The sequence below is a fragment of the Crotalus tigris genome, unplaced genomic scaffold (assembly GCF_016545835.1).
Source record: "Crotalus tigris isolate CLP2741 ecotype Arizona unplaced genomic scaffold, ASM1654583v1 scf7180000018053.2689490, whole genome shotgun sequence".
Classification (NCBI taxonomy): domain Eukaryota; kingdom Metazoa; phylum Chordata; class Lepidosauria; order Squamata; family Viperidae; genus Crotalus; species Crotalus tigris.
The window spans coordinates 709,639-734,745 of record NW_024096796.1 but is presented as its reverse complement, the minus strand read 5'-3'; the positions used below and the strand labels follow the sequence as shown (position 1 = coordinate 734,745).

Here is a 25,107-nt window from a genome sequence, read left to right as displayed (position 1 = left end):
GTTGCTTGTTATCTTACAATTTATAGTTTTCAGTATCCTAGTATGATTTATGTTATTTGCTTAGCTAGTATTCTGACTATCACTGTGTTATATCTTATGATTTATGATGAAGTGTTGTATTTTATGATTTATGATGAATGTATTTCAGGTTGTTTATGATCATGAATATCACTATTACTTGTCTCTACACTGAGAGCTTATGCACTGGAGATAAATTCCTTGTGTGTCCAACCACACTTGGCCAATAAAAAATTCTAATATGAAGTATTTAGTTGATGATCTATCTTCTTCACAAATACATTTTCTGATGTGATGCTGATATCAGAGGTGAATTGCAAGCAGTAGCAACGGCTTTGCCTCCTAACGATGGTAAAGAAACTATAGTAGAATGTAAATCTTGCTGCTGATATGAATATCCTAGATATTCCTAGAACATGAGCAATGCCCTGCTGAATCACAACCCAGGTTCATCAACCTGTTCTTGCGATAGTCAACAAGTCCACTAGTCTCCCAGAAGATGGCCTTCAGAGGTGGTCACCCTGCCATCAAGGCTAACAGCTATTGATCCCCACGACTACTATGAATTGGTCCAACCCTTTTTTGAAGCCAGTGAAGCTGTTAGTTAGCACCATTTCTGGTGGTAGCAATTTCCAAAGTTCAGATACAGATAATTCTTGACTTACAACAGTTCATTTAGTAACCAAAGTTACAACTGCACTAAAAGAAGTGACTTATGACTGTTTTTCACACGATCGTTGCAGCATCCCCATGGTCACACAATCAAAATTCAGATGCTTGGCAACTGTTTCAAGTTTATGGACACTTGCAGTGTTCTGGGGTCATATCATCACCTTTTGTGACCTTCTGACAAAGTCAATGGGGATACCAGATTCATTTAACAACCGTATTACTAACTTAGTAATTGCAATGATTTCACTTAACTGTGGCAAGAAAGGTTATAAAATGGGGCAAAATTCACTCAACAAGTGTTTCACTTAGCAACATAAATTTGGGGCTCAATTGTGGTCGTAACTCAAGGACTACCTGTATGTATTATGTAAAAACCACACTTTTTGTCCTATTTTTTTCAGGATTCCATTGAGTGTCATCTGGTTCTAGTGTTTTTTGGAAGGGAAAACTGCTTCTCTTTGTCCACTTTATCTATATTATGCACAATTTTGTACACCTCAATTATATCCCCCCTCTTTTGCTTCTTTTCTAGACTAAAAAGTCCCAAATGTTGTAATCTTTCCTTATAGGGAAGCAGTTCGAGTCCCATGATCATCTGAGTTGCCCTCCTCTGAACGACCTTTAACTCCATTATATCCTTTTTGAGGTTGCGGCAACCAGAACATATTCCTGATGTGGTCACACCACTGATTTACATTACAATGTTGGCATTCCATTTTCAAAACTGTTTCTGATTATCCCTACTGTGCTGTTGGCCTTTTTTTAAACAGTCAATGCATTATTCCTTCTGTCCCAGCATCTCATTGTAGTTTTGCAAATATATTTGCAGCTGAAACTTTATAGAGAGCTTTTAGTATTCTCTTCAAACTGCTTTTCATTCCTATGCCTGTATTCAAAGCAGATAAAAAATAAAGAGAAAGCAATGCAAATTTAGAAGCAGGATATTGGTTTATTTATAATCAGTCAAGTACTAGTGGACAGATTAGTACAATAAATAAAGTTTGTCCTGTGTACTTTCCATTTTCCTCTGCATAAGTTGTCAACATGAAGGGATCTAATGAAAACCCCAGGCCCAAAAGAATCCTGTACACCTGCCCTCCAATACAAGCAATACAAAATAAGTTGTGGAAGGAAGAAAAATTAAAGTGCAAATTAAAAGGCAATTTAATGCTGGTGGCTTGTATCACAGCCCACTGAATGTGGAAAAGTATTTGGCTGATAAATGTTCAATGCCACAAGTTTTCCTCAAATATATTGTGCATTTAACCACTGAAGGATACAGACTCCCAAGCCTCCTCCATGGCAGGGAGAGAGAGAGAGAGAGAGAGAGAGAGAGAGAGGGAGAGGGAGGGAGGGAGGGAGAGAGAGAGAGAGAGAGAGAGAGAGAGAGAGAGAGAGAGAGAGAGAGAGAGAGAGAGAGAGAGAGAGCTCCAACAAAGAAAGAATATTGCACATTTAAGTGAGAGGCAAATGATACGGATTTGCCAGCACCAGGACATTCAGCTTCAGGTGTTTGTTTTCTTTCATGTCCTTTACCCTCAATATAAAACTGCAAGATAGCAGAAGTTGCTGTGGATTTGGTTTTTGTGCGGAAGTCATGCTATCACACATTCTTCATTACAGCAGAACTTCTTGTTGTATCCCACAATTAAAATCCAAAATACACTGGGTCAAATTAAAATGCTTCTGTATCACTGCTACCTGGACAACCTTTGGAGGATACAATGTCTGTTTTTTCAATCGATTCTGTCTGGCACAAATCAAGCTGGAACAAGAAGCTGTGATTTGCTAAGTACTAGAAGTCCCATAGATGCAACTGCCAAATTCATGGCTTACTCAAATAAGATTATACTTTAGATCCCACCATTCCATGTCTTAGAATCCTTCACCTCGTCTCTTAGCTAGCTCAGAGAAGACGACACATGTATGAATACATGCATAAAATCACGACATACAGGAACTTTTGCTACAGCACTCAACAGTGAAATGCCATAGAATATTGTTTCAGGAGTGTTGCTATCTGGTATAAGAAACTTTTCAGTGTGCCAATGGTACATTTTAAAAATGACCGGTTCCACACCCAAACCTTTATGAAAGTTAGATAGCAGCAACATACTGTAATCAGGACCCACTTTTCTTCCTGATGGATGCATCAATAATTCTTTGCTAAAGGCAAGCTTATGCACTTGGCAAATTAACTCTTGCGTGAGAGCCAGATATGGGACTTCTCTCCTCTTTAGACAGACAGATAACTGCCTTCCCATGCATTTTTTGGCAAGCTAGTATTTTGCACTTTTAGCTCAAAATTCAGACCACAGCACAGCCTTGTTTCCTTTGTCCACACTGACCACATGAGCTCCAGATGGTGACCATGCTACAGCATTGATGGGGGTGCTGAAACAAAAAAGATGATATAAATGTTATTAGATCCCTGAAAGGTACAAAATTTGAGTTAAGGAAGAAATGCTGCTTAGTCTCCACAGGGCTATTTTTGAAGATTATTGCTATTTACTAAGTAGAATGAGAAACATTTGGCTCAAAGATGTGTTGGCATGGACCTCTTCATATTCTCCAGTAATGTTCTGAGTACTTAACATTAGCCTTGTAATCTGGGAATAATAGCCTTCAATACATGTAGGGAGCATCAGGAAGGCTCCCTTGTAGGCTAGTTTCTGCTCCAAAATATAGAAGGCTCAGATTTTAACAGCATTATCTCGACTCACCTGTGATGCTTGGAAAGTGTCCTTTCTGCTTTTCCAGTGAGCACACTCCATATATAAAGTGATCCATCTGCTGAGCCAGCCGCAACATAATTTCCATCTGGGCTGAAAAATCACAAATTTGGAGCAGAGAAAAAACGTGTTACTGCTATTTGTAGTACAATGTGTCATTAGTTGATGCAAATCTCCCAAAAGTCTAGAAGAGACTTTTGACCAAATGGAATGAATATATTTAACTATAATGCACTGCAAAGGTGACACTAAATTAGTTTCCCTCCTACCTAAAACACTAAAAATAAGTGCAAAATGAATACCTACAACCACAACAACTAATTAGAAGCTCTGAATTTCCTTTTCTTCTGATCAGTGGGAACAGAACGTAATTCTGTTCTTGAAGTTTCATATAAATACAAAATAACTTCATCTAATTTAATATACTAAGCAAGTACCTCAGTATACTGTATACAAATAATAAAAAAACCAGACCCAAGTTTGGGTAGTTCAGCTTCTTACCTGAATACAACTCTAGTCCAATCAGACCCACATTTAAATCCTGGAGCACTGGAAGAAAAAGCCCACCACAAATGTTAAATGTGTCTTTTCAATTCATTTTATAGGTAGCTACAAAAAAACAACTTAGCCACACAAACCTGAAAATTAACGATCAAACCAATCAAGCCTTTTTCTTTATTAAGCACAAACATCTACATTAGGATGTCATGGACAGTCAACAAAGATATTTTTTAAGAACAGGCTGCTTATTACCATGAAATGTCAACAGGACAAGCTTTGAATTCCTGGCTTTTGACAAAGATACGAAATCTACAACTCACTTGCAGAGCCATATTCACCTGAATGTCTGTTTGACAGCATTGATTCTGAGATCAATAATTTTCAATAGATCATCACGAGAACAAGTAAGAAGCTCTGTTCTCTCAGGGTTGAGATCTAGAGCTGTGATCCTTCCCAGCAATTCCACTTCCTGTACCACACTTTCAGTTCTAAAAACGAAATATAACACAACATTTCCTTGATGATACTTAGCTTGGTGGCATACAAGAAGCCTCATTAAAATGTTACAGTGGATAAAGGGAGTAATCAGTAGCTTAATTTATGTGCTAATTAGGTTAAGCTGCTTTGCAGCTTAGAACAAAAAGTGTTTAAATCTAGCCCTTTTAAAACAGCAATAGGTAAATTTACTTTAGTATTCTTGTGGCAGTCACTGAAGAAAAGTATTTTCCCCCATTGGCCCTAGGTGCATTATATTCTTCACCAGAGTACTGAATCCTACTCAGCTTCCTAAAAGCTGAATGTGAAGGTATTAGTCCTTAAACTACCTGTATTGTTGAGATTTCCTAGGTTTGGAAGCTGGACCATTTCTCTGACCAGGTTCTTTGAGCCAGGTGAACCGAAAGTCAAATAGTGCTGCTTTAGGTGTTCTTTATGTATCTCTCCTCAGGTCTGACTAATACATGGCTTTTCAAAGTGTATGAGTTCACATTGGAAGACTATCACTCTTCATTAGAAACATGTAAAATCTTTTGCAGTCAAAAGGTTCTGAATCTGAACCTGGTTCTGATCATACTGGAATCATTCTGATATCAAAATGGTCTCTCCCAATTTCAAAAGGAAGTTGCACTCACCTAATATCCCAAAAGCGAATTTTCTTATCAAAGTGTCCACTCATTACACACTGTTCTGTGCAGACAAGATCATTGCAGCTGGAGCCAGCAAATACCGTCTTTATACCTTTAAAAAGATGAAGTTACTAATCATATAATTGAATCCACAATCTTTCTTCCATAAAAGCCTGCTAAAATTGTTTATTTAAACTAATGTTAGCAAACGAGATTTTACTGTATATTCCTCCTTGCTAGATCTTATTGAATTTTATGGCAGATTTTGAAGAAATTGCAATCAGAGCAAAATTCTGGAGAAATTCTTATGGAGGAGTATACTTGTGTAGTTTTGAGTTAGACAATGGATGGAGGAGAAGATGCTTTCACCGTATTATATTTCCACAAAAAGATTCCTTGGCTTTGTATGCTTACATTCAATTTCAAATCCCGAGAAAAACATATTCTGTTAAGATATTGGTGCAGAATTGCTTCTTCAACTGCAGAATTCAGAGAAACCATCCATAAAAAACTTCTGCCTATATTTAGAAGAGAATTTTGATCTAATTTATAGATCAAAAACTACCCTATGTCTTTATTTGGTTTACTTTGAAAGAACTAAAATAACTATGAATAGGAACATAAGCAAGCTAAGTATTCATCCCCATCAATTTTTTGAAGCACGGGGCGGGAGCACAGACATAAAGAGCAATTTTTTTTTCATTTTTTTAAGAATGACTGGCAACATATTAGATTGGTCCATCCCTTCTGATATTCTGAAAGGCCCTTAAGATCATGGGACCAGGCCTGAGGCTCCCATGGACCTGGATACTTGTTTAGATCTTCCGTTGCTCAGGGGGTCATTTGTATGCTTCCTTCACTTATGCTTGTATCTTGGATTTTTAAGATATTCATTAACTATGGTTTTCATATTTGTATTTGCTGTTCTGGTTCTTGTACTTTTTGTTTTTTATCTATTGTTATGCACTGCCCAGAGTCACTTTTGCAGCTATATTAATTAGATTAATAAATAAAATATATTTTTTATTTTATACTTGATAGCAGTGGCTAGCTGGTAGCTAATGGGTTCTCTGGATGTGGAGAAAATGGGTGCCATTCAGAGCAAAAAAAAAAAAATTAGATTTTTTTTCCTGACTTTATTATTTTTATAAGTAGCTCAAGGCAACTAACAGATCTAATACTTCTTTCTTCTTTTATTTTTCCCACAATAACCAACCTATGAAGTGAATTAGTCTGAAAGAGAATGACTATTTTATTGAATAAATGTTTAAAATTTCAATTTTATATAAGGTTTAAAAGTTAAAAAGTCCTTAATCTACATCCTTCCAGATTGTAAGGAAGCCCAGAGAAATAGCAGTAGATGGATCCCCTTGAGCTAGCTGGAAGCTGCACAACAACTTTATTTATCTGTTTGTTTATCAAACTTAAATGCCACTCATCTCACCAGAACAACTCTAGGCAGCTTACAGACATTGAATAAAATATAGAATAAAATATTAAAATAATACTTTAAATTTAAAAATTCAATTAAAATAAAATTAAGCAGGATGGAGAGGGAGGGCACAAAGTGCACCTAGAGACGAGGTAGGGTGTTCTCTACTCCAGTGTTTCTCATAAGATGGGTGGACGTCAACTCCCAGAATTCCCCTGCTCTACTCCATTAAACACCTCCCTGGATCTTCCGATCTAGCCTAAGATTCAGTGTCCCTGGGGGCTTTTGCCATCCATTTATATTTTTCTTACAGGACAGGAAGTATAAACAATCACACCTAGAAATAGCTTGATGACACAACTTCAGACAATTGGTCCACTGCTAAGGATATTTTTAAGTAACACACACACTCCTAGCATATAACATCTGGGATAGTCTGATATTTACTTTATAAACAAGCCAGGTAAATGTCCCTTTGCTAAAAATATCTATACATGCTGTCCTCTTTATTTTAATTATTACAAGTAGCAATCTAGATAAAAGGTCACAGTAATTTATAATGAAGCAATCTACAAAGCTTGCTAAGCTGTTTTTTCCATGAACTTGCGAGGAATTTGCAATGCAAAGCTTGCAAGTTATACACAAGTTATACACTTATATGTGCAGAAGGAAAAAGGGGCTCATACTACTAACTCCTCACCAATCTTTTGCGGTGCCACTAAATAAAATCATTAAAAGTATGAACACTATTATAAACACAAATTAGAAACTTCTACAAAACTTGAAGTCACAAAATCTAGGGGGGGGGGAAGCATCTACAGGTGAGCCCACTTCCTCAACTGCTTAAAGGTTTAGCCGCTTTTGCAGTATGTTATATAGTATAAGGTTAGTCTTTGCTGACAGCAGTACTGTTTAATATAAATCTTTATCAGGAGCATCTATTTCAAAAGGAAGAAGTCGAAATATATTTTTCTTAAACCAGCAAACTTTTCTGGTTGTGAAAACACTTAATACAAAACTGTGGATCACAGAAATATTTGCACACACAGACATACAAACAAACATATCTGCACACTTTATGCATGGATAGCATTTGGATCAATGTTATATTAGCAGAATGGTAAACAGAAATGAGCTGAGCTGGATGATAGCTACCACTTCTGCCTATCTGCATTATGAGGAAAACTACTAACCAAATGGGAGAATGCCAATTGCTGTAACAGCAAAATTAGCCTAGATGTACAATGGCATAGAGAATCCGTGTTATGTGCAAGAAGAAATCAACTTATCACTTAAAATATTTTAATAAGATCATATAAATACTAAGAGAAGAAACTTATTAAGAATTACTCTGGGTAAGAGTAATAGGCAATCAAACAATATAAGATCTTTTAAATGCTGGTATCTGGTTGTGTCTTTTTATAGCAGCAGATTAGCCATTTTTCTCCAATGACTGATATGGCTTCAAAGTGAAGAAAATTTAGAAATCAAAACCTCTTTCACTTATTAGAAATTCACTTCTTTAATATCAGTCAGTGGTGACTACCCAGATGACACTTGGGGCAACAGTAAAATGTTTAGTTCCACTGATCAATGGAATGAGTCTTTAGTAACATTCCTCATTTTCAGTGTCCTACCCCAAGGGAAGAAGCCAGCTTTGAATCCATATACATATCAGAAGATTAACAGAACAGCAATTTTGATTGCTTTGAGAGGTAATCAGTCAATGAGTGTTCTTCTTGTCCCTTTGATGCATGTGGGAAACTGTGAAACGGCTTCCTTACAGACTTTGCTGCGCAGGTCCCATAGCTTGAGTGTTCTGTCATGACTCCCAGATACAATGCGAGTTTTGTCCAGAAGGAATTTGGCTGATAAAACCTTTCCACTATGCCCCGTGAGCGTGTGCTAGAGAAATTGACATTAGGTAAGAAAACAATTTTTTACACTCACTATTCAATAATTTAACAAAAATAGAATTTTAAACAATTACTTAGCCTTCATTCTACACTGAGAACTAAGAAATGACCTTTCTATACAAGTATGAGCACTAGTTTTGGTATCTGAAATAGATATCCAAAAGGTTGCATTTACAGGTAGTCCTTGACTTAGTAACAATTCATTGAGTAATTATTGAAAGGCACAATGGCACTGAAAAAGTGACTTATGACTGTTTTTCACACTTATGACTGCTGCAGCATCCCCATGGTTACATGATCAAAATTCAGATGGTTGGCAACCGATTCATATTTATGAGGGTTGCAGTGACCTGGCTCTTGTGATCACCTTTTGTAACCGTCTGACAAGCAAAGTCAATGGGGAAGCTAGATTCATTAACAATCATGTTAATAATTTAATAACTGCAATGATTAACTGAACAACAGTAGCAAAAAGGGTCGTAAAATAGGGCAAAACTCACTTAGCAAAATAAATTTGCAGCTCAAATGTGGTCGTAAGTTGAAACTGCCTGTGTTTTTTTTTTTTTCAATAGTGTTATATTTAACAATGGAGCATAGGTATGGTTGGCAGATGAAACCTACAATTATCTATGCTGGGAATATACAACAAGATATGGCTCACTGTTATACCCTGTTTCCATTTGTTTCCTAGAAATATTTGGTTGACCATCTTCAGAAAACCATTATCTGATCTCTGACCAATCAGTGAAGTTCTACAATTTTAAACAGAGAAGTCCTTTCCAAGTTCCTATAATTTAATACAGGTAGTCCCTGACTTAGACATTTATTTAGTGCCCATTCAAAATTAAAATGACACTGAACAAAGGGACTTACGATGTCTGCCCTAGGTTTACAGCCTCTACAGTCCCCCTCCCCCCATCACGTGAACAAAATTTGGGCATTTGACAATCCAACTGTCTTTAGACTATTCCCAGGATGCTGCAGCAGTCTCCAACTATCTCACCCCACTGGGTCCCTGCAGTCCCAAACCCTTCTTCCCACCCCCAAAATGACATCCAGTTCTGGGATAGCACCGTGTGGTCGCCATTGTGTAAGGAGGCTGTGTGGTAGAGAAGCTGCTTGCTGAAGGAGATCTACCAAAAAGGTAAGTGGCCAAGCTGTGATTGGGGATGGGAAGCAGGGTGTTGGAAACAGTGTGGCGGGAAAGCTGGCCCAAAGCCAGTGCAGACCCAGTGAGGCAGGAAAGAAGGCCTAAGGCCTGCAGGAATCCAGGGCGGGAAGCGGAGAATGGGCTGCCTGAAGGAATATGAGAGTCCCTGAAAGGCTTAAGAAGCTGGGGGAGGTGCTGCAGTGTAGGCTTGGGCTTGCACTAGATCAGAGGCAGAGGAAAAATTGGGGTCATTAAGTGAGGTAATCATGTGGGTGCTTTTCTTAATAACTATCATGACGTAATGAAATGGGCAGGCGCCATTATGGTCCTAAGTCAAGAACTATCTGTATTTACTGTGAAATAAAGTTCAATATACAGAAGATCACTAGCAAATCTAGTAACCGTTCATAATCTATGGCAGAGCAGTTCATGCTAGTTTGCTAATGTTTAATGCAGGGTTCTCAGGGATTGAAACTAAAGCTGTCTGCATATAAAACATGCTCCTACCTTCTTAGCTATAGTAAAAAAAAGCGTGGATTAGAGAAGGAAAGTAATGAATATGGAATATACTTTTATGTTTGCCAAACGAGTTTCAAAAGTTTGGCAACCTAGTGTTTTTATAGTGTTTATTTTAAAATATATGCCAAGTTATTAAATTATATAATTCTTTCAGAATCATATAAAAATACTTAATATCTATTTCCAAATAGTATGTTCAAATCACTTTGTGTTGGAAATATCAAACAAGTTATATAAATAAAACTAGGTAAAAGACGATTAAAGGACAACTCAAATTTTAATATATTGAGTGTTAACATCTATTATCACACTCAATTTCTAACATCTTTTTTATAGCTATAAACCTTGTCAGAATCAAGCACATGCACCACGTATTGGAAGAAATACTCACCCGTAACCGATGATCATCCATTGTCCAGATCCTACTGGCATAGTCATTTGAAGCCGCTAATAAGTAGGAACCCTATGGAAATGATTTTTAAAATGTTTTCTATAATAACCATTTTTACAATCTACAATTTCTAAGTAATTTTGTTTCACATTATTTTATGCTCTTATCTCAATCTATGCCATTGCCTAATCTTATCACTTCATTTGGGGTTTATTTACAAGTTTTTGAAGCTTCATTACCTTTATATATTCTCCCCTTCTTGTGTACCCTGATTCCATTTTTTTCCTCCATTATTTTCCCATTTATTTCCCTCATCCATTCTTTCTCCCACTCCTAATTCTTCTTTTTGTTGCTAGTGTCCTATGTAGATGTTTTGCTTCATTAAGAGGTCTCAGTTTAAAAAGCTGAGATCATATACCCATTTACTTGCCTCCAACACTTAAAACTCCTTTATTGTTTTATGTTGGATAATAATTTCAGCGGTGTCTACTCAATACTCTACAAGGACACAAGCTGAATATATCACAATGTATCAGCAAATACTCTCCCATACATAGCATTTCTATAGCTTGATGGAAGAATAACTGCTGGGAGTTAGATGACTAGGGAAGCAATATTCTGGGCAAATCAGACCTTTTACTATTCATCACTGACCTCAGCAAAACATTGTTGCCCTGTCTTGTAGAAGTAGTACAGACTTAAGTTATATACTTCGGCATTATTAAAAAAATAACCTGCTCAGGGTTAAAATACATATACCATCTATATTTACAAGCAACAGGCCTAACTTTTTCAGGTACTTCCAAAAGAAAAAAAAAAAGAATAAAATATTGTGTTACTAAAAAGATGACAATTTTATACCACTTCTCAGCAATTGCTTAATTTTCCAGATGAGCTGTCTTTTAATGTACATTGGTATTACTCAAGGAAGAAGAAAATTTTGAAATCAGACATAAATTAAAACCCCAGGCTTTTCTTTTACGGAGTGCAAATAAGCAATTAGGGAAAACAAAAGAATGAAATTTTGTTTCTATATGTGACATCAGTGGCAAGGTTACTATTTGTCCAAAAATGGAAAGAAGAAAATATGCCCACAATGGAAGAATTTTATTTATTTGTATTGCACTTTTCTTATTTTTTACAAATAACTCAAAGTGACAAACATATGCAACAACATTCCTCTTCCTATTTTCCCACAATAATCACCCTGTGAGGTAAGTTGGATTCAGAAGATGTGATTGGCCCAAGATCACCCAACTGGCTTTCATGGCTAAGGAGGGATTAGAACTCTGCTTTCGAGCCTGGTGCCTTAACCACTAAACCAAACTGGCTTTTGAAAGTAATGGAGCCAGTTGAGATGGTGAAATTGACTGCTTTGTTTAGAGAGAATAATTTGATGAAATTTATTTTGACTTGGAGACCACTGTTAGCTTACAAATCAAGGGGGAAAAAATCAACTGTTGACTTTGGAATTTGAGGATTGGATTGAATTAAGAGAAATACTGTAGCTTTTTAAATATGGAATTATTCATATTTTACAATTCATTTACCTTTTGGATTAAAATCAAAAGAAGAATATTTTATAAATATGATTACTTAAAAAAGTTGATTATTGGTAAAATACCAATAATAAACTTTTTAAATAATCATATTTAAATACCTTACATCAATATCTAGCACATCTCTTTTGATATTTCCAGAAGAACAGTCAATATATATTGATACCAATATCAATATGCACTGTGCAGCAATTCAATCCTATTTCTTTATTTATTTTTATATTGATTGTTCTTCTGGAAATGCCATAAATGATGTGCTAGTGAAGCAGGGCAGAACATATTTGCAAAAAAGAAACACATCCATACTCACAGCATTATCAAACTCTACACTAGTAATCCCTGCATTACTGCCAGATAGGGCGGCTTTAAATTCACACTTATCTGTAATACAAAAGAAAAGAGTTAGGAGGCAAGAAAAAGCATGAATGCACGTCAGTTTCATTCAATCTAGCTAAGAAACATATCTCAAAGATATAAACCACAGAACTGATCATTTAGAATTAGTAATACATCATTTCTATTTCTTGATTGATAAAACTGATTTATATGTAAGGCAGGCTGTAAGGCTCAGTTCCAATTACTCTATCTTATGATGCTACTCTTCAGAATTTGGGCACAGAACATTCTTTTTCCCAACCTAGGTATTTCACTACATCCTTCTAATGGAAATGGTAAGGATTATCCAACCAAGATTGTGCTGCATCAGTAAACCCATATATCTTCTATTGCAGGGGTGTCAAACTGCCGGCCTGCGGGTCAGATGCGTCATGGCGAAACCACGCCCACTCCATTGCCAGCAATGGAAAAAAAGTTGTGATTATGTTGCGACATGTCACGTGATGTTGCGAGTTTGACACCCCTGTTCTATTGTCTGAACAGTTTTGGAAAAGATATTTTATCTCTCCAATGCATTAAGGAATTTATTTGGGGATTCCTACATTAATTTCTTAGTTCAGAACTGTAGATACCTTTTAAAGATATCAACTACAGAATCAAACTTGTAAGCAAAAAAGCATGTGTCCATGAATTAAAACCCCTTGTCTTTTTTTATCTATAGTTCTTTAAAGGACTTACCACCAAAAACTTCCCAAATTTTGACTCTCCGGTCCAAGCCTCCTGTTGCTAATAAACGAGATCCAGGGCTGAACTGGACTGCATTAACCTCCCCATCATGTGCATCCTAAGAAGATGCAAAATAACACAGAGACAACAATTATTGATGATTTCAGGACCCAGATCTGTCAGCCTCTAGCAGCATACATTAAAAAAAAAAAACCAAACGAGACTCTAACAAAGTAACAAAAAAAAAGTCTATCAACTCTTGAGTTTTTCAGTATACATTTCCTGTTTAAAGCTATCTATAAGAAACTTTATGACACCCAGTTTGGTTTAGTAGTAAGACATTTGGTTAGAAATCAGGGCACTGTGAGTTCAGTCCTGCCTTTGGTACAAAGCCAGTTGAATGACTTTGGGCCAGTCACTTTCTCTCAGCTCTAGTTAGAAAGCAATGATAAACCACTTCTAAAAAGGTTGCCAAGAAGACTGCAAGGACCTTTCTACGCAAGTTGGAAATAATTGAATGAAAGAAAAAAAAAAAGAAACTAAATACATGTACAGCCAAATCTTTTTTTTTTTTTTTTAAATCCAGAACAAAGGCCTAGGAACTGTTTTTTGGCATCAAAGAATTCTACTCCTAAAATGCTGCATTCAGCTGAAGAAATGATAAAAACTACACGTTGAAAAGCAGTCAAGAAAAGAATGGGATATTAGTAAAACAGTAAATCTGACTATTAATATATCCGAATGAAAAGAAAAATAATTTTGCATTTATAAGATTAAAAGGCAAAGGTTTCCCCTGACCCAGGAATAGGCATAGCTGGCTCAGGAATTCTGGGAGTTGAAGTCCACGAGTCATAAAAGAGCTTGGCTGAGCCACCGCGTCCCTTTTATAGGTAAAACAATTATTAAATTTGTATTTATGTCTCTATGTTTGTGTGTATTTTTGCTAGATTATGTTTAGTACTTGTACATTATGAAGTGATTTTACACTGTTTAGGATTAAATGCTTACATTCTAGAAATGTATTTTACTCCATGTCATTCCTAAATCTATTCCACCTATATGGTCATTTTATTTAAATAACTTTATGCATTTAATTGAAAAAAATTACTACAGAAGTTAAAAGTAGAAAAGTAATACTGAGTCAGAAAAAAATATATGCAGGAAATAAAGAGGTCTCAGCTTGAAAACTAAAGATCATGCACATTAAGAACACATTCCAGAACTGCCAGCTCCTTGACTGGTTTTGTTGGGAGAGAGTCAACTCTAAGTGCTTTTGACTGCAAGCAACATGAACTGACGATACCCACATAATGTCAGCAGCTTCATAACATCTGTCAGCATTAATGGAGCATGGATGGAAGAAAGAAAGAAAAAACTGCTGGGAGCTCTGGAAGTTGTGGATGTGCAATTTCACTAGTGCAATCAGACCTTTCATTAATCATCATTGACCCCAGTATTTATTAGAATTTCTCAGGTTTTGGCTCGTATAGAAGGACCCCATTTCTTATTGCAAAAGCCACACTACAATTCTTTCCAAAGTCACAATAGCCCCTCTATAGCCATGTCAGGAACATATAGCATCTGATAAGAAAAACAAAGAAATGATTGACTGAACATGAAGTAAAACTTGAAGCACTTTACATGTTTACACTGCAAAGTATCACACAATAGGAAAACTACTCAGTAAAACATATTAATTTTTTTTAAGATAATGCATCCTAGACATACTTACAAAGACACACACTGCTATGTTGGGTAGTCGGACCTCTCTGCTTGCAGTAGGATGTACATCAGTGTTATCTTGAGGGATAGGACATGAGGATAAAGAACGCCTCCTGAGAAAGGTTACATCAATATGCAAATAAGTATATAGAGGAAATTAGCTATGTCTCCAGATTATAGGCAGGGGGATGGCCTCAACTACACAATAGGTAAGAATGGAAAGAAAGGCAAGGAGTCTTAAAACAAATTCAAGTATTCAACAAAAAACAGGGAATCAATACCCAGAAATGGTTGTGCATATTAGGGACTCCTCTATAGCCTTTGCATCTAGTTTCTCGTGTGAACCCAATCAACTGCATAAAAACTCTTTGTGCCAGAGTGGGGAAAAATTTATCACCATTACAGCTGTTGCACTGAATCCCAAATTAAAAATGTTTGAGTTGAAGAACACCAATATTTATTTATTTGTTAAATATCTGCTACTATTTTAAATGCTTTTTCCTATACAAGGTAAATCCTATTTAGTTGCAAAGATGCATAACCTATGATTTAATTTAAAACTCACATTTCATTATTAACAGAGAGCTTCTACATAACACAAAAAAATAATAATTAAAATGACTGGACACAGCAATCATGTAGATTATGGCCAGCATTTCTTCCCTAAGCTGCTATACCTCAAGCATCCACGATATCTATGTATTATTTAACTAGAATGTCTTTTCAATGCTACAGAAACAACATGAGACAATTATTCAGCAACCCTCATTGCATGCTAAATTAAGTGTGAATAATTTCAAGCAAATTTTCACCTGGCAGTATCAGAAGAGTGATGTCCCAAAAGGGGAGACTCAGACAGACTGGAGGGAAAGATCAGAGGTCAGCACACAGCAGAAGTAAGGAATTGAACACAAAAGAAAAGGAGAGATAGGAACTAGAAGAAGGCTTGACATAAGAAAAATTGTTTGCATGCCTAGTATCACTGTGCTGCTATATATTGAACTAATATGTAATGAAAAGGTAAATGCGTAACAACCTACCCAAAGATATTAGTGATAGAATCCAGAAGGCCTCCAGGGGGCTGGGAGAGTCGCTTACTAAAGAGAAGGGGAGGACAGTTTTCAAGGAGATCAAAACACACAAGCCCATAACTCTCAATTTTGAAGCCCCACATTCAGCAAGGAAAGCAAATGATAACAGGACAGCAGAAAAAGCCACCAACTTGGTTCTAAGTCAAAAGCTTGCATAAACAATTACGAACTGAATACTGTTGTTGTATGAGCAGGAAGAAAAAGGTTCCCCAAAAGATATAATTCACTGGAATTTTGAGAATAAAATTAAAGGTGTACTTATATGAAGGCAGAGCATATTCCCAAGCATTCTCATAACTAATGTGATGGTTGGCCCATAATAATGGCCTTTTAACAGGGAAAGTAAACATTTTTGCTGTTAAGCCAGTTTAAATGGAAAGACTTTAAATTCTGCATGTTTTGTTTGCAGATTCAATTACAATATAGAGTTGGAAAGAAATTTATCTAAGAATCTATTATTTGCAGCTGTCACCAACATTAGGTGAGCCAACTGTCCAAAAAGAAAACTTTTTCTAAAACCTACAGCACTAACTAGCATAGCCCTTAACATTTGCAACCTTTGTAATTTTGATCTTGTTAATATTTACACAGAGGATTTGAGTCTCCCTTTACTATTACCATGACAAGGCTCTGCTATAAACAAACTGAGAATGTTGGTATAAACCCAGCTCTTGAAAGCTGAGGGGCCATTTCTTAACTGATAGAGCACATTTAAATTCAAGGCTGCAAAAGCTTTATTTACATTGCTCTTTCCAGTGTCAGGAATAAACACTGCTATGATAAAAAGCAGATGTGGAGAGAAAAGGAGAGACTCCTTCCCTATATTTATTTGTGAGTCCTACAGTTTCAAAACATTCCTAGCTAATGATACTGAAAAAATAGACATTTCCCAAAAAAAATCAGTAGAAATAAGATCACAAAACTATAACTACTGGAGTGTTTCCTATAGGCATAATTCATTAGCTAATTTTCCCATTTGTATCCCATTAAAAATAAATGGTAGCTAAAAACATCAGCTGTGCAATTTTCATTTTATTACAATAGGGCATATAGCTGATGAATTATAATCATACTGGCATCTGTTATCAATTAATTTATCATTCATCTATCCAGGGAATAATTTTCTCAATATGTCTGCTTCTCGAATGAACTTCCTGAATCAAATCAAGAATACCTATGAATTTTTTCCCCACCTGAAAATATTTCATGAAACTCTTTGAAAAACGTGTTTTCAAACATCTCTGCTCACATACTACCTTGATGTCCGTGTGACAGCACGAACTGGAGATGTGTCCTCAGCTGGATCGGAGGTTTCATCAGCAAGGACTTCAATATCATCATCTCTGAAGAAAGACAGACCATTCCTTGAATGTTCAAGAAGATCAGGCATTTCATATTAAACAGCCCTCTTCCCCTACTATTTCAAATACAGAATTTCACTACCATTTTTAATAGCACAATAACTGAACAACAGAATTAGCTATGCCATGGCTGTAATTTATTTGCCTTTTACAATTTTTAATCATATTTAATACAGTTTGTAAAATGGAATTATTTGTTTGAATGTGGCTTGTCTGCACAGTTAAAATATAACTATTTCTAAACAATTTGACAAAGGAGAATAGGATTTTTTTTTACCCATGGAATTCCAGCAAAGGTTGCATTCATGCTATTGTGTAGTACTTGCAATTTCAGCATTTCCCCCCCCCCCCTTACTATTCCCTGGGATGGGATGAAAGTTAACTCTCAGCTCTTCAACAGAGACAATCAAAAAGCCAAAAAGGAAACAAAAAGACCAAAGCACCTCCTCACTAGCAATCAAGACTCAGATGAGCAGAGATTAATACCAAGATTAGCATTAGACCAAGAAGCAAACAATACCTCAACCAACTCAGACAAACAAGCTAACAGTAAATGACAGCCAAAGGAACCATCAAGGCCACTCCCACAAATACTGACAGGGAAGCCACTGGTATATAAAATGAGATTAAACCCCACTCCCTACTAGCATTGATGATATTACCTAGTTTGATAATGAACTGTCTGCAAGAAAACAACAAAGCTCAGAGACACCAAGGACTCCACAGTCTCAGCTGTAAGGCTGGTGCAGTTTCTGGTGATTTTTAAGACTGCCAAAGTAACAAGGTGGGTTTGGATCCAAGCAGCGGTGGGATTCAAATATGTGAACCACCGGTTCTCTGTGTGGATGCCACTTTTGGAAGTCCATTTTGGGCCTGGGCAACAAAAAATTAGCTACTGGTTCTGCTGAACTGGTGCAAACTGGCTGAATCCCACCACTGGATTCAAGGTAATAACAACAAGCCCCCTCCAAGCATTATCTGGCTGCAGATACGTAGAATACTCATTCAGCAGCAAGTATTTTAAAGTTATTACCAAATATTTGCATAGTTATTCTTCATATGGGAGTTCCCTCTTGTAAAATCAATCATAATAAATTAAGTTAGGGTCAGCTGCAAAGAATCAGTATCACATTAAATAGTGCTTAATCCTACAGTAATGGTCAGCACTAAATTGGCACTAGATAAGAATTAACAGAATTCAAGCGGGGGGAGGGACTGGACTTGGACCATTGAGGGAATGTAATGATTCCACATTGATTCCTCTCTTGACTTCATCCCCAGGCTCTGCCTTTTCTTCTTCTATAGATAGGTAGGAATAAACTTGCTGTACTTTGAAATAATTTTAAAACTGTATCAATGCTCTTAAAAAATAAATTTAAAAATAAAAATAAACTTAAAAATAAACTCAAATAATTAATTCTTAGGCCAAACAAATTCACTTAGTAAACAAAGCAATAAGCTCAAGTAAAGCAAAGCAAGATAAGTTCTGTATAGAGTAATTTCTAAACTAAACAGTCAGATGCCTACGCAACTGTTTAAAGAAAATGTTTATGGCTGGTTAATCTGATGTATTGCTAATCAGTTCTTAATGCCCAGATCCTTTCCCTTGATGTAGCCACTGAATTTGTAAGGAGCATATTAAGCTCAGAAGGCCAAGATAAGACAGCAAAATAAAGAAAAACAATCTGAGTCAACAGAGAACCAATAAAACTGTTGCAAATTGTAAATCTAAAGTCAGTAAATATCAAACGTTACAAAAATTAAGTTATATAAAAATAATAATTAAAGTATTGCTGAAAAGATATGACTTTTTTTTAAATCAGAATTTTAGCTTGGCAGAAAAAATCTAACCCTATTAGGTTTCTGCTAAAAAAGATGAAAACATTCATGAAGGTGAAGGTATAAAATCCAGGCTTGCCCATCCAAAGCTGCTGCTAATAAATAAATGTGCTCTTCTACTTCTAATTCTTAACAATTTGCTAAGAACACATACTATCACAGTTGGGAAAGGGGAAGATAAGTCCTCTCATCCATCTAAAAAAATAGTCACCATCTTTACCCCCATTCTCCAGTTTTGTTGCTAGTAAAATTAGGATTATTTGACCACACGGTTTATAACAGAATACCAATGAATAGTAAGAAGACAAACAAGCATGCAGCTTGAATAATTAATTTTTATATTTTCAGCCTGGAAATGGAAATAATGTAGTCATTAGGAAGTAGACTGATGAATGCTTACTGTTCGATTGGCAGTGGTTCTTTAGCAGCTTCTGCTAGTTCTTTCTGAAGCCGAGCTTGCCTTCTCCTAACAGAGAAGAAAATTATTAGGAAATATGTATCAACTGTGTAACATTTATCAGTATTTATCTGAACAGTTGTATTCAAAGTATGAAGGAACTGATAATTAGGAGAAATTATTGCCTTAAGCTCCCTGGCACAGAAATCCCAGTGGTTAGACTTGTTGCCTCAAAAAATGTACCATAAATGCCGGCGTACAAGGCGACCCGGCGTATAAGACGACCCCTGTCTTTATAGCCGGGCCGCATTCCTAGAACGTCGTCTTATACGCTGGAAACTACCAGTATTTCCGGCGTATAAGACAACTCGGCGTATAAGACGATCCCCGTCTTTGGCGCCAATTTCAGCGCTCGCGGAAGTCGCCTTATACGCCAGCATTTACGGTATCTGTATCTTGATACTAGTAAAATGTAAAGTTCATCAGAATATACTGGATCTCATGTCTCTAGGCCCAAGTGAAAACTTAACTGCCCAGAAATGTTTATCTTAAGTTGGTTGTTTTAAGATGCCTTGAAGTCATTCTGTAATTCTTAAATAAAATAGCTCTAATCCAGGGGTTCCCAACTCCCGGTCTGCGGCATGCCAGCAACCGGTCCACAAAAACAAGCACGGGATGCAGGCATCACACAAAACTACGCCCCCTCTGGTCCGCAGAAAAACCTCTCTCCACGTAACCAGTCCCTAGTGCCCAAAAGGTTGGGGACCTCTGCTCTAATCAGTGCATCATATGTTAAAAGCTGCCCCTATACTGACATATTGTGAATCATCAGATAATATTACTTCCATCACAGAAACTGATGCTAATTCTAGATTAAGTTTACTAATTTAGATATAATGGCTACTCCATATTATGAAAAAAAAACACACCAGGAAAAAATGAGGCTATTTCAATGGGCATAATTGGAGTGTTAGGAGCTAACATTTAGCTATTTTATAGTCAAACCAAGTCTAAACCTTATGTCAAAATTTTAAGAACATAAGGATTTAAAGACTAGACCTTAGAAGCTGGTTTAGCTCAAAATCCAAGCCAAGTCAAAGCCTGGTTAATAACTGGATAAATTATCAAGAAATATCAGATCAGACTAGGAAATTGAAAAACATTCCCAGAAAGGCAACAGAAAACATTTTTATACTGTATAAATGAGTGTTCAGCTCAACTTGAAGAAACCTCTACCATTAGTTTAAAGGATTCAAAACCACATCCAAAGGCTGTTAATTAAAAGAAAAAGACATGCAGGGCATATGCACAGGGAGAGAGAAAGAAAGAAGAAACGTTGAGGATGGGTTCTAATACAGATTGAGTTTGAACTCACACAGTTACATGGAAAAATACTACCATACCTTAAATCTTTCTCATTTTCTACATTGAGCCGATTAGCTTCTTGAGCCTTTTCTGCCATCCAGCGGGTTACCAGTTCTTGGTTATCTTCAGTGGTTTTTCTTAATTTTTCTTCAAGAGCAGTAAAGGTGATTTGGAGAGCATCATATTCATCCTTAAGAGTCTGATTAGCTCGTTCGAGATCTTGAAGCTTGTTGCATAAATCATGACACTCTGTCTCCAGTTCAGATATCTTCTGTAAATATTCTGCAATTCTTCAATAGAAGCAACTAATATAATAAAAATCTGAAACTAGCTAGGACTAAGATAAAGTTCTATTGGTAATAAATGGATTTTACTCACTTGACATTATTTATTTGTATTTCTTTGTCCTTCTGTTGTATTTGATTGTTTAGGTCAATCACAGATTGAGCCAACTACAAAAAAAGGAGAAAAATGATCAATATCAATGAATAATATTAACATTAATTAACAATGTTAACTATGTTAATGAAAATCCACAATTCTTAACATAGGCAATAGTTTTTGTGTCTCTTTCAGTGCATGCATTTTATTAAGAATGTATCTTATATCTCTCAATCATAAGCAAGATATGCTATATTCATTTGGCAGATTCACAGACCCATATGGAACCAACTTAATAATCAATATATACAAAAATGAAAAGATAATCAGGACTACATAATGTAGCTGAAAGGTACCATAAGTTGTACCTTAATTCTAAATACAGAATTTTAAAAGAAATAGGCATCGTAATTCATTTTCCAGGTTTCTAGCAACAGATGAAGAAAGACATCACAAAAGCAAAGTATCTTAATTAAAAATGGAATACATGCTGCATTGTCTACAATAATAAATATTAACTTTTTATTACAGTAAAAGCAACAGAAAAGCTGAAAGGCTGACTGCTTACTATAAAAAGTTATTCTGGAGATATATTTTTATTGTTGTGAAACTTATGGGATAGAGAAATAAATAACAGCATGCACATTGTACTGCTGCAAGTAAGCATAATTTTTTCCTAACCTCGCCCCGTTTCTTGTGCAGCTCTGTCAATTCCTCTTGATGTTTAATCCTTAATTGAGCTACTTCTTGAAGATGAGCATCATTTCTTGCACCATCATGTCCTGGGCTGAATTTTCCAAAGGAATAGAAGGTAAGATGCCGAGTATGTCTATTTAATCATACAGATGTTCAACCTACAGATACTCTTCAGGTTAAAATGGCAATTGTGGGAAGTCACAATGAATGTTGGCAATTGCAATCACACGCCAACAGGGACACTGCAATGGCTGGAATTCTCAGGACTGGTTGTAAGTACTATTTGTCCAATACCAGTGTAACTTTGAACTGTGCAGAATGGTCGTTAAGCAAGTACCTATACTAAACAAGAACATCTCCATATATTGATATTCCACTGACATTGCATTGAAATTACATTAAGCAATTCCCATTCCTCTTGATACTGTATGCTACTGATCTCTATGTAAAAGAATGAAGTCTCTTTTTAAGGACCATTTGGATGTTTGGTGGGAGGAGACTTATCTATCATTCCAAGTGTCCAAAAATATGAAATTATTCAATACGCTACTAACATTTTATTAGTATTATAATTTGTATAAATTTATATATTCATATGACATTACATAATTTGATGTAATTTGCATCATTTGCATAACCTATCACCATATAGTCCTTGACCTACGACCACAATTTGGACCAGAATTTCCACTGTTAACAAGGTAGTTGTTAGGTGAGTCACTGTACTTGTTAAGTGAATCATGTGGTCATTACGTGAATCTGGCTTCCTCGTTGACTTTGCTTGTTGGAAGCCTGCTAGGAAGGTTGCAAATAGTAATCACATGACCACAAGATGCTACAATGATTGTAAATATATACTGGTTGCCAAGTACCTGAATTTTGATCACGACCATGGGGATAATGTGACAATGTGAAGACTGATCATAAGTCACTTATTTCAGTGCCATTGTAACTTCAAACAGTCACTAAATGAATAATTGTAACATGAGTATTACTTGTATAAATTGCACATATGTTATAAAATTAAGATTATATTAACATAATAAAGCATGTACAACATGTACAGCACCAAACATAAAGTTCTGCAGTAGCTATTAATAGTAAAAAAAATTGTGATGAATATTACACAGAAGAGCAAAATACTCTGTTATATTGTTGGTTTTAAAGAAGCCACAATAACTATCACTAGAATTGATACAAGTACCTGATCTCATGCCGGTTTGGCAAATCATACTTTTCCACCTGTAGCTTGTCAGCCAGCACTGAATGGAAATCTGACTTCTCCAAGAGCTTGTTATCTAACAGGCCGAAATATTTAATTTGAAAAAAAGGGGGGAAATAATGTTATTAATTGTGCAGTTGATTAATAATAAGTTTGCTATGCCATTATACTCTTTGAACTGAGACAAACATTTTCACAGAAAGTATACCTATTTCAGACAAGCTCTTGTATTGCAGTGAAAACATGCCTAATCAAGACTACATTCTCTCACAGTACACAATAATAGGATTATGAGTTCAGATTGATTCAACTAGGCTTCTGTAAATGAATGAGTCATTTAATAAGACATTGTTCTACTTTATAATCTGGTATTTTGAATAAGAAAATCAGGAAGGGGGTTCTCTGATGTAGTCACAAAAGATTGTTTGAGATTGCAAAACCTCTTTCTCACCAAATGGGTGCTGGTCTGACAGCAAATATCTCAAGCAATCAAGTAAGTCTCCTTATGCTACTGAACTAATGAGAAGGTTCCTTGCCACTGAACAGAACATAAACAAGAAATATCCTAAGTTCAGGGTTGGAATCTATATTTTATTACAACCCCAAATCCATAAAAATGGGCCAGTTTGGTGTAGTGCTTAAAGATCGGGCCAGACTCCAGGAGATCACATGTTCTAGTTGTGTTTTAGCATGAAGCCAGCTGGGTAACTCTCTCAGTCCTAGGAAGGAGGCAATGACAAACCATTTCTGAAATTCTTGCCAAATTCTTCAAAGGAACACACACACATACACAAACAAATATGAAATATAATATGCAAATAGCATTATGCCTCATTGGAGTGAATACTTTCTAATCTTTGTTTATATGATACATTAATCCACAGGCAATTGAATTCACCAATTGTTTGGGTGTCTATTACAAGAATGCCAAAAAAAGCCAAATAACTGTGTTTGCACAACACACACAATCACTAGCCAATGAACAAATTTTAGCCTAATGTATTATGTGAACCTGGCCTAAAAAACAATAGTATTTATAAATTTATGTTCAGTTTATGAAGTTGAAATTAGTAACACACAACTCCTTTTTTCATACAATATACATTCCTGCTTTTTTCTTTGAGGTTTATTTTCTGGAATCTATTGAAGAAAAATTGTATTCAATTCAACTGTATTGCAAGACAGTTAATTAGGAAATGTTGCTAGTTTACTGAAACTTTACTGAAACTGTCCCAAAGACTCAGCAACCAAACTAATTAAACTTCAGTAGCAACAACACAACATTCCTTATCTAGTCGAGCAATCACAATATTTATAATTGAATTCATTGGCAATTCTGGCCTGCTAGTTAAAGTGGAGGATTTTCAGATGATTCTTCGGAAAGGCTTACATTGCAAGATTATCTCTTCAAAGGCCTGTCTTTGTAACCGGTCTCGACGCTTCAGTTCATCCAAGATATGTCGCTTCCAGGTGGGGAAGCTCGACGTCTTAAGCCCAACAGACATGTTGCCGGAGATCTGGGACGTTACACCCTGCCCCAAACCCAAGTCATCTGGCTGCGGGTTTCCCCTATGACAGAGTTGGTGGAGGAGAACTGGATCCAGGACTCTAAAGAATATGGTAACGATAACAATGCAGTAGCAGACAAGTCAGGCAGCCCGATCGGGGTTGAGAAAGAAACAGGAATTCGAGAAGACCAGGAGAATGAAAAGGGACCAGGCGATTGGGAGGCGTCCAGTCATCCTGGCTGCCGGACCCACCCAGGAATAGACCCAAGACCGACGGGCACAACTCACCGCTGAGCATCAAAGAGAAAGAGGGTGGCAGTTGGATGCCGCCTTCACCTGGAAGGCCCCTCCGCGCACCCCTCGATCGGGCCGCAGCCCCCATCCATTTCCGCGACAGTCTTTCACAGAGTTCCCCTTGGTCCGAGAGAGATGGCGTCACTAGCGGGCTT

At 36.4% G+C, this 25,107-nt stretch overlaps 1 protein-coding gene and 2 non-coding genes across 5 annotated transcripts; all 3 read right to left on the bottom strand.

The window, feature by feature from the left end:
* Positions 1-1,619: 1,619 nt before the first annotated feature.
* Positions 1,620-25,107, bottom strand: ATG16L1 (autophagy related 16 like 1). 3 transcript variants are annotated; one of them, XM_039347110.1, is made up of 20 exons: positions 24,947-25,107; positions 24,541-24,758; positions 23,133-23,226; positions 21,914-22,019; positions 21,230-21,303; positions 20,890-21,141; positions 19,490-19,555; positions 17,146-17,232; positions 15,839-15,895; positions 15,611-15,658; positions 14,809-14,911; positions 13,089-13,194; positions 12,325-12,395; positions 10,456-10,527; positions 8,264-8,384; positions 5,054-5,159; positions 4,262-4,411; positions 3,924-3,971; positions 3,414-3,515; positions 1,620-3,084 (listed from the first exon to the last, which is right to left on the bottom strand). In XM_039347110.1, exons 2-20 carry the CDS (start codon positions 24,653-24,655, stop codon positions 2,991-2,993), a joined length of 1,872 nt encoding a protein of 623 aa, XP_039203044.1. In that variant the 5' UTR covers positions 24,656-24,758; positions 24,947-25,107; the 3' UTR covers positions 1,620-2,990. The 3 variants fall into 3 exon arrangements, with proteins under 3 accessions (XP_039203044.1, XP_039203045.1, XP_039203046.1); XM_039347111.1 differs by lacking the exon at positions 15,611-15,658; XM_039347112.1 differs by lacking the exons at positions 15,611-15,658; positions 15,839-15,895.
* Positions 10,843-11,110, bottom strand: LOC120309684. The gene has a single exon (XR_005557152.1).
* On the bottom strand, positions 14,248-14,526 carry LOC120309685. Its single transcript, XR_005557153.1, has one exon.